The 21934-nt window shown below is 38.2% G+C and overlaps 2 protein-coding genes across 8 annotated transcripts in view; one reads left to right on the top strand and one right to left on the bottom strand.

Annotated features, from left to right (window-relative positions):
- The first annotated feature begins 702 nt into the window (after positions 1-702).
- On the top strand, positions 703-5187 carry LOC135467759 (molybdate-anion transporter-like). The gene has a single exon (XM_064745597.1). It carries the CDS (start codon positions 788-790, stop codon positions 2141-2143), a length of 1356 nt encoding a protein of 451 aa, XP_064601667.1. The 5' UTR covers positions 703-787; the 3' UTR covers positions 2144-5187.
- A 1140-nt stretch (positions 5188-6327) lies between these two features.
- The window catches only part of LOC135466489 (dihydropyrimidinase-like), a 55137-nt gene continuing 39530 nt past the window's right edge, over positions 6328-21934 (bottom strand). For 5 of the 7 annotated variants that reach the window (XM_064743993.1, XM_064743992.1, XM_064743994.1 and 2 more), the window contains 14 exons: positions 20978-21072; positions 20667-20740; positions 18336-18446; positions 17681-17842; positions 16724-16866; positions 16304-16372; positions 15080-15200; positions 13614-13770; positions 13064-13205; positions 12388-12471; positions 11658-11837; positions 10784-10870; positions 9897-10092; positions 6328-8163 (listed from right to left, as the gene is read on the bottom strand). In XM_064743993.1, the coding sequence (XP_064600063.1) occupies positions 8078-8163; positions 9897-10092; positions 10784-10870; positions 11658-11837; positions 12388-12471; positions 13064-13205; positions 13614-13770; positions 15080-15200; positions 16304-16372; positions 16724-16866; positions 17681-17842; positions 18336-18446; positions 20667-20740; positions 20978-21072 (1707 nt within the window). In that variant the 3' untranslated portion in view covers positions 6328-8077. Of the gene's footprint in view, positions 8164-9896; positions 10093-10783; positions 10871-11657; positions 11838-12387; positions 12472-13063; positions 13206-13613; positions 13771-15079; positions 15201-15525; positions 15647-16303; positions 16373-16723; positions 16867-17680; positions 17843-18335; positions 18447-20666; positions 20741-20977; positions 21073-21934 lie in introns of all 7 variants that reach the window. The other 2 variants (XM_064743995.1, XM_064743996.1) reach the window with 2 other exon arrangements.

Here is a 21934-nt window from a genome sequence, read left to right as displayed (position 1 = left end):
TTTCAGCAAGGCCGAGATAAATCATTAAAAATGTTAAATGAGAAATCAAAAATATTGGCTAAGCAAAACCTGGTGAGGTTCTCAGATTGCAGTGTTGAATGTTGTTAAATTTTAATGTTGTATTCAATACTCTCTATGGTGACTCTAGTAATAATTGTGATACTCAAAGGAAACTTGCACAGTCTGCAAGTATTGTGTCAAATTACATTAATCTTACTCAGTCTACCAATCTGCCGCTACAGAACACCATTACAATCATTCACTGTGAGGAGTAATTATTGGATATTATGATTTGTTAAAACAGAACGGTATCTGCACAGCATACTTAATTGTGATCAACCAATGAAAAATACCCAACTGGTTTATAGTCTGATAACAGTAAAAGACCACATTACTGGGTTTCCATTCATAACATGGGTTTTTTTAAAATTTTTTTGAGATTTTTTTTGCCCTTAGAAAACAAGTTGATGAAATCGTGAACAATGGTGAAAAAAAATTTTCTTATTGGCGGAGTGCTTGTGTGTTATACAGCACTTTCATTTTGATCACAAAATAAAAATCTCACACGACACCTATTCCTTATGGGTTGCCTTGGTTTGCGAAGAATACATTTTTACATATTGAAATAGATGGATTTATGTCTTTTTGTTTGTTATTAGACATGTACCTTATTTTTTATTTTAATATTTTCATTTCAGGTAAAGTTGAGGCCATGAGGGTGTAATGCATGAAAAGGAATTTACCAGAAACAAATCCTGACCCAGGATAAAGCTGTTGAAGTCCCATAATGTTAATCCTAACATATATTACCCTTGGGGTATTAACAGGGATCGCTGTGGCTCTACAGCTATGGGCAAGAAGGAATCGACAGGAAGCCCAGGTTGGAAACAACCCCCAGTTTCTCAAGTTCCAGAGAGGGTACTTTGTGGTGTATCTGATGGCCATGTTTGCTGACTGGCTGCAAGGCCCATACCTTTACAAACTCTACAGCTACTATGGATTCCAAGAAGATCAAATTGCTACTCTGTACGTGTTTGGGTTTGCTTCCACAGTTCTTTTGGGCACATGGGCACCTGTGGCCGCAGATAAATTTGGACGTAAGAAGCTGTGCATAGCATTCACTGTGCTTTATTCGGTGTCTTGCTTTCTGAAACTGTCCAGAAGCTATGGCATTCTTCTCATCGGGCGACTACTGGGAGGGATGGCCACCTCTGTGCTGTTTTCTGCCTTTGAGGCTTGGTATGTTCATGAACACGTGGAAACCCATGACTTCCCCAAAGAGTGGATCGCAGTGACCTTTACCAAAGCTTCCATGTGGAACGGAGTTCTGGCTACTGTGGCTGGATTGACATCTAGTCTGGCGTCTGAATGGTTTGGACTCGGACCAGTCGCTCCTTACATGATGGCTGTGCCATTTTTGATATTTGTGGGGATAGTAATCTACAGTCACTGGAATGAGAATTACAGTGGCCATAAAACTAAATTCTCCAAACTCTGTATTGCAGGACTTTCTAATATTGGCAAAAGTGAACGTATCTTTGTGATAGGTGTCATAGAAGCTTTGTTTGAAAGTGTCATATATGTGACCATCTTTTTATGGACACCTATTTTGGAGCCTGGTATGCCTCCTCTTGGAATTGTCTTTTCCTGCTTCATGGTGTGTATTTTGATTGGTTCAGCTGTGTTCCAGATTCTGTCCATGTATCACTTTGCAGTGCAGAACTTGCTGCTGGTGTCTACTGCTATCGCTCTCGTGGCCAATGTGATTCTGGTCATCTCTGTTCACCCAGATAAACAGAGCTTCAACATGTCGTTTGGGGCGTACTTGCTCCTGGAGTTAGCAGTAGGCATGTACTTTCCAGCCATGGGGTTCCTGCGGAGTCGCGTCTTACCTGAAACCCACAGATCGGTTATCATGAACTGGTTTCGTGTTCCTATCAGCATAATAGCCTGCATTGTTTTAATGCTTCTCCATGAAGATGTATTTCAGCATGGAAATCGATGGATCTTCGCTATCTGTGTTGGACTCCTATCCTTGGCTTGTGTCAGCTGTTGGAGATTTATCCATTTGTCTAAAAATTCAGACGATCTTCGTCAGGATACAGTTTTGATGGAATTAGAGCATTATCACAACATTTTTTAAGCTTCATTTTATCATTCTGAATTTTTTGGGTTGTTTATTTCTCTGTTAAATACCATAAACAATATGATGTATGAATACAGAAAATATATGGTGGATTCACTTGTTCCATTTGATTGCCACATAAATTTATTTAATTTCCTCGAGAAAATGCTTTTAAAGGTCATAAAATGTGCCAACACTCGGTGTTCAATGGCATGGATACAAATTGTTAATACGGTTACCATTTGTAAATATTCAGGGACACATAAACATCTGTATATAAATGTATGAGAGCTGTTAAGTACATATGCTAAAATCAGTTGGGCACCCAAAATATTCATGGCTTTGCATTGTAATCATAACTTTATACATGCATACCATAAGTCTTCTAATTTTTGGGACAGATATAAGTAGTGTTGAAAGTGGAATATTACATTTCTTTTCCAGCCTTTTGGAAAAGTAAAGGTATAAGTATGTTGTTATTAGATGGCCTACCCATGTGAGAAAAAAGACACTCAATATTCCTCCTACAATTACATATATATTGGCTAAAATGTAGACCAGGTTCCCAAAATTAGATGAGGTAGGGTAGCTAGTAGATGTGATGGCCAGACACACTTCCATCAGTTGATCTATTAGAAAAGTTATTATTTATTATCATCATACCTATATAAAATTTGAGATTAATGTTGAAATATACTCTTAAAAAGAAAGGAGTGATGAGCATTTTTGACTTGGTTGTTTTTTTTTTTGTGCACCTCACATACAGGTACTGATGTCTAAGAGATAATAGTGGCCAACATATGGTTAGACCTATCCTGTTTTAACTTCTACATGAAATTAATAAGATTTCGTCGTCAAAAGGTTTTCCAGACACCTCACGAACGAAAGCACATGTTAGAACATGACATTTTTTATAGGATGCATGAAATTTTGGTTTTATTTCTTAGTACAGAGTGTATGAGGTGGCCTAAAATGTGAAAGTACAAAAAACATTTATCAGCTTTCTTTTTTTTAGGCGCAAAAAGATGTTTAAACTATGTTTTTTGTAAGGCCCCAGTGATCAGTTGAGAAATTAAGTAGCCTGCTTTGGCGATGTCAATGGTGATAGCCATCAAAACAACTTTGTTAAGGGGAGAGCTTGAATTGGGGGGCGCTAATCTGATCCCAGTTCCCAGTGTGTTCATTGATAGCGTCATTTCTGAACATTTCCAACCATTGACGCAAACTATTCATAAAAGAAAGGGGGTATTGGAAAGTATAAAATAGGACTCAAAATTTATTCTCATATTGTGGCCATATCTCTAAATTCTTGTTAAAACCAGTCTTCTCTTTCAGGTATCCTGTATCTTTACATAATACACATGTACATGTGTCAGTGCACTACTACTGGTAATTACATCTCGAAGTCACCAGGCGTTTAATATTGTGGCAGGGATCTACTGACAGAATAGCATTTTCTTATGGCTCTGGTTTATGCTTGACTATAGAATGTTTCACCTATACTGTGAATACTTTTTCATTTCTACAGTAGAAGGAAATTAGCATAACCCTCGAGCATATGATGTTTGCACCTTCCATGGTACAGAATTTGACACGACAAGCAGAGCCAGTCAGAGATATGTTTCACAAATGTACTCGACATTGCATGATGAATGTTAATAGCTTTGTGTGTTTAAGAAATTTGGCAGGGCAATGTTGATGAAATACATTTTTCTGATCACATCTCATCTATCTTTATTCTAACAAATGTCATTAGTGTTAAGTGTATTAAATCTAACAACTTTCACTGACTAATTATGACCATCCGAAATAAGAATACAGCTTCAAAGCAAGGAATTTCCACCTTGGGCCGATTTGTTTCCCTTAATGATAGTGGTCGAGTGTGTCCTTGTTAGCTCATCAGTAAAAGTATTGAGTTCAGTATTTGCACACATATAGAGCAGGATAGCATGAGAGGGATACTCCATTGTTGATTCGGTGTGTACATATGAATTACCGTGAATTACTGACTTAGTGTGTTGTGCATAAGTATCAATGTTAAAGTGTTAGGGGTGGTTTCTCAAAAAGTACGGCATGTATTGATTTCAGTATTTGCACACATATAGAGCAGGATAGCATGAGAGGGATACTCCATTGTTGATTCGGTGTGTACATATGAATTACCGTGAATTACTGACTTAGTGTGTTACGCATAAGTATCAATGTTAAAGTGTTAGGGGTGGTTTCTCAAAAAGTACGGCATGTATTGAGTTCAGTATTTGCACACATATAGAGCAGGATAGCATGAGAGGGATACTCCATTGTTGATTCGGTGTGTACATATGAATTACCGTGAATTACTGACTTAGTGTGTTACGCATAAGTATCAATGTTAAAGTGTTAGGGGTGGTTTCTCAAAAAGTACGACATGTATTGATTTCAGTATTTGCACACATATAGAGCAGGATAGTATGAGAGGGATACCCCATTGTTGATTCGGTGTGTACATATGAATTACCGTGAATTACTGACTTAGTGTGTTACGCATAAGTATCAATGTTAAAGTGTTAGGGGTGGTTTCTCAAAAAGTACGGCATGTATTGAGTTCAGTATTTGCACACATATAGAGCAGGATAGCATGAGAGGGATACTCCATTGTTGATTCGGTGTGTACATATGAATTACCGTGAATTACTGACTTAGTGTGTTACGCATAAGTATCAATGTTAAACAAAGTGTTAGGCATGGTTTCTCAAAAAGTACTGCGTATTGAGCTCAGAATTTGCACACATATACAGCAGGATAGCATGAAGGGGATACTTGATCATTGATTCTGCGTGTACATATTAAGTACTGTAAATTACTGCATTCCTGACTTAGTGTGTTGTGTATATGAATCAATAATAAACAATATTCCATCGTCATTTCAGTGTGTGCATATTAAATACGCTAAATTACTGCATTTCTGATGTGTATTGTGTATAAGAATCAATGTTTATAAACAAACTGTTAGGGTTGGTATCTTGAAAAGTATTGTATGTATTGACCTGAAATTTTACATGCATATAAAGCACAATGATATATGGGGGATGTTCCATCGCTGATGCTCTGTGATTATATTCATTATGGTAAATTACCAAATTCACGATTTCAGTTGGCTATGCATTGAGCTAAAGTTTTGCCATAATGTGTCCCATTCATGCGAGCCTTATCATCTTGTTTTCCAGTTAAGAAGTGTCTGGAGAGTCACACCACATGCTAGCCCAAGCTAGCTTGATGGAGCCCACCACTTGGCTGACAATTTCTTTAAGAGTAACAGCTCAGCCGCATCTTTGTATTTGATATGCACTAATTCCCAGAGTCATCCAAGGTGTAGGCATGTCAAAGCCAGCATCGATAAAGCATCTTTCAACTGCAGTTCAACTGTTTCATCTTTAGAATCAAACAAGTTGAGCCAACATCCACCTTGTTTTTGAAATGCCCAGTCCAGCGAATTTCATATTAAACAACACAAGAATGCATTGTTCACCGTCTCTTGCCATAAAGGCTCAGAGAACATTGGAAGTAGGAGAGTCAGGAAAATTCATTTTATCAGAATGGTATTGAACTCGCTTCTTGGCGACAAAGCAGTTGAATGGCAAGTAACAATGTGCCATACCAGGTTTATGATTGGAGGAGTGCCCTAGGTTCGGGTCAATGGTAAATGTTGACAACTTGTGCGATGTATCACATAAAAGACACCATGTTGGTGTAAGACAAGCACTTATAAAGAAATGTAGGGCTACACAAATGACCGTCACACAAGCACCGTCAAAATGGCTTACAAACTTACATCTGAGACATTTGATGTATGACTGCAAGCTAGGGACACTCTTGTGGACAACTTGTCTTCACAAGATGTCAGATTTTTTTTTCATTTTATTTTCATATTATTTAACATTATATCCAACAATTTTTCACGTGTACCATGGCAGTCAGATTCATAGGTGGAGGAAACCTAACTATACAAGAAAATCTTCTGGCATTTGACAGTTTTCTGATAAACTTTTCCAAGTGTGTTATACCGGTTGTAAGACTGTGTAAATGGTCACACAAATCCATCAACCGCTTTCTGTCAATCTGCGAATTCCATGTCCAAATCTGGGATTGAACCTGTGCCTTGTGATTAGAAGTTGTGCATATTACATGCTTTCAAATAAAGACGGGAATAAAACAGGGCAGAATAACACTGAAGCCAGGACTTTATTATTAATTACACAAGTAGCTGCACTCGCACTCTGAAATCGTCATGTCTGTGAGCCTTACAACTGCTCCTGCCGCCACGTAAACGACATAGGCTTAAACATGGTGCACAACAGGACGTTCGCTTCAAGAAATAATTTATACTGACAATTCATCACGTGAAAGATACTGTATTTGCATTTTTGTAATTTTTTTTTCATAAAGGCAATATGGAGTAACTACTTTAGACAAACATCCTTCATTCATGAAACTAATATGAAACAGATGCAAAAACAAAGAAAAACACCAAATGAAAGAAAGCCAGGTTTCAACTCTTTTTAAGAATAACCTGCAACAGTGTACTACAGCTCTGTTTCCCCGGAATTATGCCTTTCTTAGATTTTTTAAATTAGGGCTGCTAATACAACAATACACTTCATATTTCGAAGAAAACAATCAAATGCAAACAGAGAGAAAACAAACATTACGTATCAGAAATGGTGTGGTAAAGATGCATAATATTATGGTCACAATATAATGAAGTCCTGAGAAATAAAGTAAATCAGACACATTGCACACAAAAAGTGATGATGGTGACTCTAGCTGCTTAAATCTAATTGCAAGCACAATGACAATGTCTAACCTCTCTCCTACACCCAATGTTTAAACCCTTCCCCAGACTCTAAACACTATATCCTTCCTGTACCATATATGCATGTTACTTGTATATTTAACAACTTTTTTGGAGAAAGGTCTGCCAGCAACCTGCAGGTGGTCACTGGTTTCCGTCGGGCTCTGCTCGGTTTCCACCCACCATAATGCTGGCCGCCGTCATATAAATGAAATATTCTTGAGTACAGCGTAAAACACCAATCAAATAAATAAATAAATCTTTGGAGAAAAAGTGGAAGTTAAAATGTGAAGAAGTTTCCCTTATGATTGTAACAGTAGTGTTATTGATTATAACATGCATTTCCAGTCCCATGGATTGTAACATGGATTTCCAGTCCCATGGATTGTAACACAATGTTCCATCTTGTGTAGTGTAACACAGTTTCCTATCCCAATGATTGTGACATGGATTTCCAGTCTCATGGATTGTAACCTGAACTTGCTGAACTGTGGCTTGTGATATTTGCTTACATTACCATCAAACCCAGTGAAATATTCTACCTTACAAAGGCTTTAATTAATATGTATCCACTGCTTATTGAAGAAATCTGCAACACGATACAGACACGAATCACCTGCTCAATTTATAGTAGGCACCAGATGAATAGGTATCATATTTATAGGCAACCATTTAAAATCAAGATGATTCATATAAAATTTAGACTTAGACAATATCTTCCACATTTAATTTTCATCAGCCACACAACTGCTCCATCAATATATGATACTGGTACATGTATTAAATAGCTACTTGTTATATACAAAGATTGCACTCTAGTTACTACAGTTCACTTCTACAGGCTATAGATTTTTGTACCAAACATGCTGGATTTACAGCAGAAACTGGTCTTTTGGGTTAGTGATTTGAATTACCCCAACTTTGTCAACAACACATTTGACAGACTTTTTCCACATCAAGCTCGCTTTGCATCTTTTTTATACTTTTTTTCTGCATACTTATTTCACAACAACTAAAATGCGCCATTTAAGCACAAAGATGAAAATGTTGTGAAAAGCTCATGGCCTTTTGCCTTTTTCATTATACCAATTGGAATACATATGCTAGCTTATCTCCCCTTCTCACCACAGTCCTGTAGATTTACCACCAGGGGGATTGTTGACTCGAGTGTGCGGACGCTTTGGAGATTTGTCATCATACTGTGCACCTGAAATAAAAGAAAACTTGAAAATATATCTAAAACATATTTTCTAAAATCCATGCCCACAATGACCGGTGATTTACTCAATGTAATAAAATACTGATCCCTTGTTTAAGCACCCAAACCAAAAAAGATAACTGAGGTCACAGCTTGTTTTGAATGCAAGATGTTTTAGATGTTGTTCTACATTTGTACACGGCATATATCTTACATATATCTTTTCCTCCAATTGTTGCTGATCTAATTTGCATGGTTGTAGGCATAGCACAATCCACATCATTGCTTCTTACTTCACATATCTATACACCATGCACATCGGAATAAGTATTTCCTTTCCAGTATATCTTTTCCTAAAACCCTTATGTATCTGATTTGGACTGACAATATCCACATCATTAGATTATATCACATCATACACACCTGACAAATTACATGTGTATCTCCACTTTTCATTTGATCAAATCATTCTGTTTTTATACAGAATGAAACAGGGAAGCCAATCGATTTGTGATTTAAACTAACGCAATGAAAGTATTTAGAGAGTACTTCTAACAGCTGACAATGACCAAACCTTTAACCATATATGTACATGTACCCTTATTCTTCAACTACCTCTGCAATTAGTATTTTAAAACATTATGAGATAACTGTGAGGTATAGAGAAATAATTTTCACAATTTTATGAAACTTGGATCTTTAATGACAGAAACAAATCGTTAGCATCATTTTCATACTAATTTTATGCATAAATTCCACTGAAAACAGTGATTTCGTGGTTGAAAAGTTTGAAGATTATATTGCAAATAAGCAGTCCATAATAAGCCACACTCAAGCTTTAGCATGCTCTCAATTCTGACTGTAACTTCATAATCAATCACGATTTCTACATGTATGTAGAATAATAGTAAACTACAATGCAATGGGTTTTCAAAATTCTTCTTGAATAGATGAGACTCACAAAAATGACAAAAGCAGACAATCACGTGGACATCCAAGCAAAAACACTCGCTCTCTCTGTGGTAACATCAGACTCACTAGCTAGATCTTGTGTGTTAATGTTAACTTGTGGGTGTCAAAACGCACCTTTTGTTTAGTCCATAATGGAACTACACAAAGGACTGAGAAGGAAGAGGGTGAAAATGCTGATGTCCCAATAGCCCTAAAACATAATTACCAGCTCACCAATGCGGTTGCTGTGAGTTCAAGTCCAGCTCATGCTGGCTTCCTCTCCGGCCGTATGTGGGAAGGTTTGCAAGCAACCCGTGGATGGTCGTAGGTTTCCCCCAAGCGCTGCCCGGTTTCCACCCACCATAATGCTGGCCGCCATCGTATAAGTGAAATATTCTTGAGTATGGCATAGAACACCAACCAAATACAGAAATAAATAATTACCAGCTGTTTATCGCAAGGCACTGTTGGTAATAACCGGGTTCTCACTTCATTGCTATGGTATCCGGAATCTGCTAAAGATTTTTCAGTTACATCTTCCTCACCTTTGGATGTTAACAGTCAAATTCAAGCAGCTTCCCAAAAATGTACATAGTGTACAAGCCAGATATCACAAAAAAAAGAAAAGAAAAGGGTGCCTCCACTTTGGTGTTTATCCCAGAATCTACCGGCGTAAATAAGCAATGATGAATCATGGGTTAGGGCTATTGTAAATGTGCTTTCATTCTGCACCCACCAGAAACAACTTGTGTGAAAGAGGTAAACAGGCAAGCATTTGTTAAAAATCTTACCACTGAGAGCAAAGCTGGAGTCATGCAAATTCCTACCGCCACTGCTTGTTTTGGGCCGGTTGTGGTAGAACGCAGCAGATCCTGGCTCTGGCAAGATGGGGTTAGTGAATGTCTTGGCATTGCTGACAGGTTGTATGTTAGCCTCCACCACAGGGCCCGTGTAGGGGTCACGCTCCACTTTGCATGGCCTGTTAGCCTGTAAAACATATTGGGTTGACTGATCAATCATGATAGTATATCCATCCTCATGGCCTATTCTAAGCTGATTTGGAAGCTCACATATTTTGGGGCATTACTAGTTTGAGTGAAAAGGCGACGTCATTTACGAGAAACATTACGAAAAAATTAATTCGCGAAGTTGTGTGAAACTGTCCCCTAATCTTGTAGCCAATGGGTTCCAATGCCAACATGTTTTCAGTGGTGCACTACTGGAACACCACGTCCACGATACCAGACATGATACTTGAACTATTATTTGCTGATGCTGAGCATCAGGAGTGGCAAGTTTCAAGTAATGGATTCTGGATCTAAAACCCAGGCTTCTTGCTTAATGGGATTCTCCGATTTTTTGGACACAACCATGTGTTAGAATAGCCTAATGCACATAATTGACGCTTTATTAAAACAGAATATAACTTTAGATTTATTTACAGAAAAACAACAGGTATTAGCGCATAATACACAGATGTGCATTTGTCTGCATTTTGAAACATTGGGTTATATGGAAAATACAGGACACCTGTTAGCCTGGGAAGTCATCTACTCACTGTTAATTATTTTTATTCCCGATTATGAAGTCACGTTTATGTAATACAACTTTATGAATGAAATGAAAGCGTTAGAAACTGTAATTGAACCATGAAGCTACTGTTCAATATCAGACTTACCTTCTCTCTTCCTAACACCCGGCCATACACATACTCAGGCCAGCAGTTCATTGGAACAAACCTGCCCACACCTTGTGTGACTCGCAGCTACAACAACAACATAAGCAAAATCAATAAAACGGTACGGGTGTGTGATAAACTTCAGTATTTACATGTATTTGTTGTAAGATAACATGAATTAGATGAAGAATTACTTGCACACTGAACAAGTCTTCAATAAATAATTGCACATGGAATTGTCACATATATTTATTTATTTATTCGATTGGCGTTTTACGCCATACTCAGAATACTTCGCTCCTACGATGGCAGCCAGCATTATGGTGGGTGGAAACAGGGCTGAGCCCTGGGGAAACCCACGACCATCCGCAGGTTGCTGCCAGACCTTCCCACAAACGGCCGAAGAGTCGTCACATGTACCCTCTACAATGCGTGCTCATGAAACTTATGAGGATACGCATTTGTCACCATTGTTAGTTAAACACACCATAAAACGATAAAGTTAAGCGACTGACTGACTTAGATCTTAGACTGAGTACCATGCTACCTCGCTCTCTCTTTCACTGACACCATTTGTCTAGGAAGAATAGTTTCATACATCAGGGACAAAAAAAAAAAAAACATCACTTTACACATACAGAAATTCACTGAGCCTTCTCTCTCCCCTCCTCTGATTTCTCCACAATAAAATATCTTCAGGATACCTTCCTGGACTTCCATTTCCTGGAGAGAATTTTGAACTGCTTGTTGGAAGGTCTGGACATTTTTCAATGTTTTCCATCAGGATATTATAAGCTAAAAGACTTGTGAAGCCGACCAACACCCACTCAGGCCTACCACTACAGGCATAAACTGTAATGCTTTGTTTTCTTACCTGTTCATCTTCCAGAACAACATTGCCATTACTAATGACCACCAGGGGCACACCGTGCACTTCCATCCCCTCGAAAATGTTAAAATCTACAGCTGAGTGGTGGGTCTTCGCAGAAATCACTCGGGTCTTCTCCGGGTCCCAAATTACCAGGTCAGCATCTGAGCCCACAGCTATCCTACCCTAAAATGAGGATACAGGTACAGGTAAGTGTGTGAACTAGGCCTTCAATTATTCTATGCCAAGGTGAAGGGCTGAACAGTTTAATGTCACATGCAAATTCGCAAGCAGCTGAGCCTATTTCATAGAATCATTATGTCATGTCAGAATTAGCCCAAATATCAGTCACGAAAGATTTGTCAATCACAATACTTCAGCTACCTTAATTCCTCAACCTATTCGCATATGAAAGAGCAACTTTCAGTGGAATTTATGCATATTTTAAACTTGATTTTGGAGATGTGGCATAACGTGCCCAACAGGATAGATCACTTGAGAGGTTCTATAAGCATACAAAATCTGCTTGCTCTGTGTAACATGCATGTCTTGAAATTTTTAAAGGATATATTCAATGTAGAGTTTATAAAGTTCAAAAATGACCTTGTATGGCTAATGGCAAGTGACAGATGTTGCTATTGAATAACTGACCTCCATCATATAAGTGAACAATTCTTGAGTATGGTGTTAAACAGTAATTTGACAACACACTGGAACATGTGTAAAGGAAACTCACCTTCTGGGGGTAAATATTAAAGATCTTGGCAGCATTTGTACTTGTTACAGCCACAAAACGACATGGGTCCATTTTTCCAGATTGCTGCAATAGTAAGTACAGTATATAACACCGTATGAATAATGGACTTGTTAGCAAAATTCCTCCACTGTTAAAACATACTGGGAAACATGCTACACAGCAAGATATGATAGCTGTGACTATAGTAGCTATCCTACCCTGATTACGAATACACTATGAAAAGTTAATACACTTCCCCTTCATAATAACAGGCTTCATCAAAACACACAGTTCAATATAACACAGACAGCAATTTTTGATGAAGTTTTTGTTGCACGTATCTGTACATACTTTCAAATGTTTCAAGGAACAATCCCTTCAGATTTTACAAATCCATTTCGCTCAAAAGCTTTTAATGAAATGGTATTCAATGAAAACCTTGATATTATGCTGATTTGGTTTACACCTAACATCCAGCATAACTATGACTCTTCCTGTATCATATGTCAAAGGCTAATCATACATCATACAACACGGTTCACTTCACCATAACACAGTTTCTGTTCCAAAACAACAGTGCTGCAGTGAGGGAAATATGTAGTGTACCAGCATTTGGGAACAGGCCACTGTGAATCCTTATTAACTGAGTGATATTTGCACCGATAACTCGACTTACCACTCCTTTCTCCCAGACAATGGACATACGGTCCTCCACACCATTCACTCCATTTGGAATACAGCGAAAGTCGTCTTTTCCTAAAGCTTTCTGATCAGCATTGAACACACAGTGGTCTGTGGCGGCTACTTGCAGGTCATTACTGAAAGAGGATATACATGTATACATCATTACAGTACAACCAAATTTTTACTTATTTTCTGTTTATTTCCTTGGAGTACAATGCTGCTTTCAACATTATTTCATTCCTTTCACATTGGTGTCTACAACCTTCAATGTCAACATACTTATAGTGCTGCCTCACTGTAATTCCATGCCAGAGACACCAGACATGACACCCACCCAGCCAAAGTGTACTGACACCTAGCTGATGTACAACTGATTTATCCTCTAACGCTGAGTACTGATACATTCTTACTGATAATTACAAATGACAATAGTGTAATTCTCTAATTCTCTCGAAAAATTGCATTTATGAGGTACAAAATTATCTTGAGTTATCCTGACAACCCTCCGAGTGTTACACCCTGATGACTGCTTATATGCTTACTTAGCTAACAAATCCATCAGACATCCAGGTGTGGTGGGATCAGGTCTCAGCGGGGGGCTAAGGACGTGACCGGCACTGTGTCGCCAACATTTGTTGTAATAGTGAGTTCCATCCGTCCCTAGACCAGCAGCAATGGCTTCACCAAACACAATATTACCTAACAACAAGAAACATACATCATTTGGCACCAAGGCTTTCGCAGGTCCACTTACACGGTGAAACGCATACTCATAACTGTGAGTACTACACTTAGACATGTGTATTTATCACCTGAAGTTATATCTGTGCACACAGAACTAAAGCCTTTAACAAAATTATGGCACTATATTAGCCGCATTAATTATTTAATTACTATTTTATTTTTTTTGTTATTCATTTATACAGTAGTGGTAAAAGACAAGGCGGGGAATACTTGGACTGAGCCTAGACATTCCAGGACAAATCGCCACGCCTGACAGACATCCTGACATACATTGAAAAGGTTTATATGTTGATAGTTCAGCGATAGATGCATTTTTCACTTGTGTTCATTTGTTTTGTATGTAATGTATGTGTTTAATAATAACTAATCCAAGCTACAAGCATATAATGTTTTACTGTAAATGCCCTTCGAATTCGCAGGCATTAACTCTCGCGGATTTGGTAAGAAAACAAATTCGCAGGAATCAACTTTCGCGGATCTAAACAGAATTTTTGGACCTTTGATCAAACTTCAATACAGAAACGTCAAGTAATAAAACAACTCAAGCGTTCAAGTAACAATATTATCGTTTAAATTTCTTTGTACCTGTAATATGTGACAAAAATTACAATAAATACAGACACAAGGGATATGGAACTATACAATACAGTAGCTTGATCAGACAAAGGAAGTTAATCCTCCTAAGCTTTTAATCTTTTGAAGACTGTTACCTGCTGTTTTAGCAAACATTCTTGTCACTCACTCTGGGAGACGACGAAGGATTAAATTAAAATAAATCCCACTGTTCAATTCTCATGCATCAGCTGTGTGAGTGAAACTTTAAGTGAACTGTGACAGATTTGAGTAAATTTTTCAGAAATCAGCATTATGAAAAGAAAGTTTGAAGAGTGGAAAGCCCAGAGTGATGTATCGGGCGCGACCGACTGATCTGACTGGAAGGCAAGTACAGTCGATACAAAACAGCCTTTCTGATCGTATGTATTTCGTATCACAAACATACGCCCAGTACAAATTATCGATTTATATGTCCCTAACCGTGGCAATAAATCAACAACAACATCGCATTGTGGCAATACTTAAGACGGAGCTAAGCCTCCTTAAAAGAGTGTTTTAATAAGTATTAGAACTGTAGTGCTTGTTAACGAATTTATAACTGTAACGCATGTTACATTCATAAATTACTTACGTGGGTTATATGTGTTTGCAGCGAAATCCGCGAATAATAGTACCACACAAATAAAAAGGCAATTACAGTAGTTCTCACCTTTTCTTCTAGAATCTGCGATAATGTTAGCAGAGGTTTTACTCATCGTCTTGACGACGTACAGTGGGCAATTGGCCTGAGCAGCCACAGTTATTGCCCTTTGGGTGGCCTCCCCTTCCACCTAAATGTACGTATGGTAGCAAAAGTCAGGACAATGATAACACTAGGAACTATATAGGATTAAATTTGGACTGACACACAGCTTTCTCAAGTTCTACACAGAATTCTGAAAAATTTGGTAACTGTGTCATTTTGTGTCAACAAAAGCATTTCAAAATTTGTTAGCCTTTTCATTTTGAGCTGTGTGACGCAATCCAAACCAATCCAGATTTTCAACTCAAGCACTTATCCAGCCTTATGTGCGTATGTTACATAACATTACATTGCTCAGACGCATATCAAGCTGGATAACTGTTTCTTCCGCAAACATAGAGAGTGTGACAAACCTTTCCGGCGTGCACTAGACACAGCAGCTGCTGCCCCCTTGCTCATGACATGCACCACATAGAGAGGGCAGTTAGACTGGTTAGCTATGGTGATCGCCCTTTGGGTGGCTTCTACCTCCACCTAGGAGGGAACACAGCAACCAAAAGGATAGAGAGAGAGAGCATGCAAACTCAAAATACAGTGGTAAATAAGCAAATAAATAAGCCAATCACAGCATGAAAGTAAACACAACACAATGGCTGAATAATTTTACGCTCACACATAAATAAAGGAAATGAAATTTTGTGCTGCACAAAAATTAAGCAGAAAGTAACCAGAAGATTGAAGAGTTATGCGCTCACAAATACACACATGTAATAAACAAAGCAAGACATAGCCTCAAATGGAAACAAGTTACAAGAAATGTGTGCCCACCACAACACAAAAAAACACTGTGTGAAGATTTCAATAAATCCTGACAATTAATTCTAGGATTTGGCACTGTATGCGTACTACAAACATGCCCACAACAAACCACATGAAAAGGATAAATAAATGAAATAAAATGTAAGAAAATACCACACAGGCATGACAAATATTGTTTTATTTCACTAGGCTTAGAATTATGAACTGCATGCAATTCCAATTGAATTAAATATTTGCTCATTTCTTAAAGAAATTTATTTGACAATGTATTGTCAGACATCAAGTCAAACCTTGAACAGTTTATTTTATTTAGTTATTCACTTATTTATTTATTTTTTTGGAAGATTTATTTTATAAAGATGACACACATACCTCCTCTGGTCGACTCAGCTCATGCCCTTCTGGTCCCAAAATTCCCATATTCACTATTTCTTGTTGTTTCTATAATGTAAAATCAGATGACCTTTAGAGCCACAACAGTCGTGAGAAACAATACAATAGAAAATAACTTATGATCAGAAATATCCTTGTAATTATAGCCTTATATAACAATTCCTGAATACTTGTAACTGCCATCAATTGAGAGAAAATGCCACAATTACATCACCACAATAATTTACAAACCATGACTTCTACATACTGCTAAGTTCAGAAATCCTGGCGCAGCACACTGACTCTTGATGGAAACCTTGGTCTTCTGTTTTCTGACCAGCATGTAATCTATGTACGTCTGGATAGTCTTGATGATTTATAGCTTTAGTATGATAACTGTCATATTTCTAATCCACTCACCTGTTCAATAATCTTGCCGTTTTCAGCGTGAACCTGGGCCACAGCGCCCAGTGCCTTACAGGTGAGGAAGCTCTGGTAGAGCTCATCATCCTCCAGCATGAAAACATCTCTGTACGCCAGGAACATCTTAAAGCTGTTCACACCTGACAACAAGAACGTGCTACCAGTTTTAACAGTGGAGAAAACATGAAAATGACATAAAGTTCAGACGAAAGAGTGCGAAAAGTTATTCCTAAATGTGGTCTTCAATATTTTTTCCAATTTTTCCTTAAGGAGAAAAAGACGCGTGAAAATATGTTTCAATATAAACAACAAATTTACATTCAAATAAATTTATTTGACAACCATCACATCCTTATTTAGAACATTATTATGCAACAATGACAAACACCAAAAGTTGGTCCCAAATACCCATCATACAAAAATATTTTCAAATACACTTTTCTCTTGAATAAAAATCCAACAAAATATTAAAGACCATATTTGCAAGTAAGTTTTGACGCTCTTTCATCTGATTTTGGCATCATTTTTATGTTTTCATCTCCTTTAACATTAGCACAATATGGCTTGAGTAATTAGACCCTGTTTTACACAGTAATCATAAGGCTGGGTTAAGCCCATTTATTCTGGTTAAGTACTGTGTTTCGTTCAAAATTTAGCTTTCTTAAAGTGACACATTTTCCTTGATTCTCATTGATTCATCCACCTTATAGGGCCACCTAATAGTTGGAAAATTTCATTAATTTCTATCAGGAAAACTTAAATGTTGGTGTTAAAAGTAAAAATGCATTTTTATAGGAAAAACTTTAGTTGAAATAAGCATGTCTTTCATGTTTGTTGCCATGGCACTTCAGTAATCTTGCTACCAGGGCTCTTAAGATGCTAAGACCTAAGCAGTCATCCACTAATTCAGGTGACAACATCGCCTCCAAGACTCTCCCCTATTATGAGACATACCTTTATCCTTAGTCAGTATTTCCATTTCTTTGGGGGTATTCTCATTCCATGAGGTGACACCCACATGGAGCCCGTAGTCGCAGCAAACTTTGGGGTCAGCACGACCTCGCCATTTCTCGTATGAGTCCAGCAGAGAGTCGGACTTCTCCAGAACAAAGTCAACTGAAAAATAAACCAGAGAAACACAAGCTTATACAAAGCAGTTCTGAACAGTTTCATCACTGGTCTTTACCCATGTCAGTGATAATTAATAGAGTCTTTTTCATGAGTCTTGAGATCAAAACTTTTCTGCCAACTGTATGGTAGTCCCTTTGAAATATGTGATGACTATATTGGAGGAAAAACGGTGAGATATGCCTAAAGGATTGACACACAAAAAGGTATAATAAAAATTGGTAGAAAATGAATATAGCTACAAGATGTATTTTGAGTTCAAGGTTTGAAACGTATTACAATCAAGAATCATGTTCCGACAGCTTATACTTTTCATTAACATGAACATTTTGAGGTACTTATCTTGGTTTTCATGTTAACTCTTGAAGTAGCTGTTGAATATTTTCTACATTTTATGGTTCAAAGATGAATTTTGGACAAGGAAAATTCTTGTCATCATGGGTAATCATAGTTGCCATGACAACCAGTGGCATGTACTAACTGATCATGGTGGTTCCACCAGCCAGGGCTGCCTTAGTCCCACTGTAGAAGTCATCTGCTGACACTGTACCCATGAAAGGGAACTGGAAATGGACATGAGGGTCAATACCACCTGTAACAAAAAGGACAACCAACAATAATGTCCATTTGAACATTTCATTTTTCTTTTCTTTCTGATCCCTCTTTATTTTATCTCTGACATATCGAGATGTGAAAACAAGAAGCAAATTTCGCACGAAGCAGAGGGAGCTTTTTCAACAATGTTTAAAGGTACATCATGTTCACAAAGTCTCCAAATCTGCAGTCAAGACACACACAAGTACCTGTGTAAGTATATATATATATATGAATGGATTGACGATAAGCATAATAACTAAGACATCAGGTATTGTTATTAACAAGGTATCCAACAAACTTCTGACTTAAAGCTGCAGCTGAAACTAGCAAGAGCTGGATCAAAGTCCATGAATTCACTGGTCCTGGGTTGCCAGGGTGTGGCCAGAAAACACTTCGCTGAACGTGTGAACAAGGGATAAAGATGACTAGTGCCCCTGTACTGATGTACTGATGAAAGGTTACCATGATACTTGCTGTCAGTCATTACTTGCTTTGCAAGTATCACTTGGGGGCTGTCATTACTTGTTGCCAAAAATGTTACTTGCTGGCTGTCATTACTGTAAATTTTCACCCTTCTCGATCTCTAAAGCACATTTTTATAATCTGTTTGTGCCATTACGGACATCAGCTTGACAAAAATGTGCAATCTATTTCTCTGCACCCCTTAATTCTCTCAGAATGTTTCAAAACGTCAGTTGTAGAGGTTGGTGAAAAGGTTGAAGAATGAGGGTACCTGTTACAATCACATTTTGTTGTTGCAGGTCCCGTGTGTCTGTATTTACCTGCTGCCATGTGTTACTTTCTGCCTGTCACAATCATACATTGCTGTTGCATGTCACTTGTATCTGTACTTACCTGCTGCCATGTGTTACTTTCTGCCTGTCACAATCATACCTTGCTGTTGCATGTCACTTGTGTCTGTATTTACCTGCTGCCATGTGTTACTTTCTGCCTGTCACAATCATACATTGCTGTTGCAGGTCCCTTGTGTCTGTATTTACCTGCTGCCATGTGTTACTTTCTGCCTGTCACAATCATACCTTGCTGTTGCATGTCACATGTGTCTGTATTTACCTGCTGCCATGTGTTACTTTCTGCCTGTCACAATCATACATTGCTGTTGCATGTCACTTGTGTCTGTACTTACCTGCTGCCACGTGTTACTTTCTGTCTGTCACAATCATACCTTGCTGTTGCAGGTCCCTTGTGTCTGTACTTACCTGCTGCCATGTGTTACTTTCTGCCTGTCACAATCATACCTTGTTGTTGCATGTCACTTGTGTCTGTACTTACCTGTTGCCATGTGTTACTTTCTGCCTGTCACAATCATACATTGCTGTTGCATGTCACTTGTGTCTGCACTTACCTGCTGCCATGTTACTTTCTGCCTGTCACAATCATACCTTGCTGTTGCATGTCACTTGTGTCTGTACTTACCTGCTGCCATGTGTTACTTTCTGCCTGTCACAATCATACCTTGCTGTTGCATGTCACTTGTGTCTGTACTTACCTGCTGCCATATGTTACTTTCTGCCTGTCACAATCATACCTTGCTGTTGCATATCCCTTGTGTCTGTATTTACATGTTGCTATGTGTTACTTTCTGCATGTCATTACTAGTTGTCACAAACTATTTGCTGCCCTGTTTTACTAGCTGTCTACCACTACTTATTACCCTATTTTACTTGCTGTCTGTCATTACCTGTTGCCCAGTTTTACATGCTGTTTGTCATTACCTGTTGTCCTGTTTTACTTGTTGTCTGCCATTACCTGTTGCCCAGTTTTACATGCTGTCTGTCGTTTTATGTTGCCTTGTTTTACCTGCTGTCTGTCATGACCTGTTGCCCTGTTTTACTTGCTGTTTGTCATTACCTGTTGTCCTGTTTTACTTGCTGTCTGTCATTACCTCTTGTCCTGTTTTACTGGCTGTCTGTCATTACCTGTTGCCCTGTTTTACTTGCTGCCTGTCATGACCCATGGCCCAGTTTTACATGCTGTCTGTCATTATCTGTTGCCCTGTTTTACTTGCTGTCTGTCATTACCTATTGTCTTGTTTCACTGGCTGTCTGTCATTACCTGTTGCTTTGTAATACTTGCTGTCTGTCATTACTGTTTAACTTGCTGTGTGTCAATATCTGTTGCCCTGTTTTACTTGCTGTCTATCATGACCTGTTTTCAGACATTACTTGTTATACTGGCATAGTGAATCACTCACCTGGAATAACAAGTTTCCCTTTAGCATCAATGGTCCTGGAACCTCCAGGGATAACCAGGTTCTGTCCAATTTGCCTGAAAATCACAAACAGATCACATCGGAATAAGTCTAAGCTACAAAACACTATCAAAAAAAGTTCACTGACCCAATCCTACTTTACATCAGATTCAAGCAAACTAGTTATGTTTCCAAGACTTCATTATACTGATCATCAATGATATCATTTATGTCAATCATTGCTCTTTTGCTGGGCCTTTTTCCTAATATGGTAAGTTATGCAGAGAAATAAGGCTTGTAAAATTCAGACTCACTTGATGTGTCCATCCTCTATGTAAATGTCACCATCAAATGACTGGTCATCATTGACGATTCGGCCTCCTTTGATGAGGAGTCGGGTTTGGGCACTCTGAAAGGTATAAAAAACCACAGATAAATTATGCTGAACTCTAACAACAACAACAACACATTGTGTAGCAGTGAAATTCACTTTGTATCACAAATGATAATATAGAATCGATGGCCCTACACTGCTTACACGATGTTCGTCACAGCTACAGCTCCACCGCTTACAGGATACACAACCGCTGAGAGGTTCCTGAGCTTCAGCCCCTAGGGACGTGTAATCTGTCATGAGGAAGTCAATGTTACACTGACTTAACAAGAGATCGTATGAGGAGATGTGAATGTCACACTGACAAAAGATCTCAAAGTCTTATCGAAAAACTGACTGGCAATGTAAGCTTCCTACAGTAGCATCCTTAACTCATATAAACTGATATACACAGTTATATAACCCAGAATTCCACAATGGTCCCTACATGCTTCAAACAGATCTTAAAAGTTTGCAAATCCTATATTTTTGTGATACACCAGGATCCCAAAGTCTACCATATATATCAACTGAAATCTACTGCTTAACACTGATCTATTCACTAAAGACACAGTTTGGGGCAACAGCTGTACTCTGTACAGCCACGCCAAAGTCTAGTAGCTTTCAGGAGCTCAATGGGTGTTATCCTGCTTTTATATCAGCTCTATGGTCTTCCTCACACAGGAAGCTAACTCCTTCCTTCCTAACATCAAGTTCGCATCAAGTAATAAAAGAGTCAAATTCCCTCCGTCATTCTGCAGAGTGTCATTCACACAGGCGAATTTAAAATTATGACATCAATCAGCATACAGTCAGGTTTCAATATCCCTATTGCCTCTGCTAACAATTAAAATTCTATTCAAGATTTGCATATGTATCTCAATATAACATCAACATA

Source organism: Liolophura sinensis, chromosome 6 (genome assembly GCF_032854445.1).
Source record: "Liolophura sinensis isolate JHLJ2023 chromosome 6, CUHK_Ljap_v2, whole genome shotgun sequence".
Classification (NCBI taxonomy): Eukaryota; Metazoa; Mollusca; class Polyplacophora; order Chitonida; family Chitonidae; genus Liolophura; species Liolophura sinensis.
The sequence above is the reverse complement of the archived record's forward strand: the minus strand, read 5'-3'. Positions and strand labels throughout refer to the sequence as shown.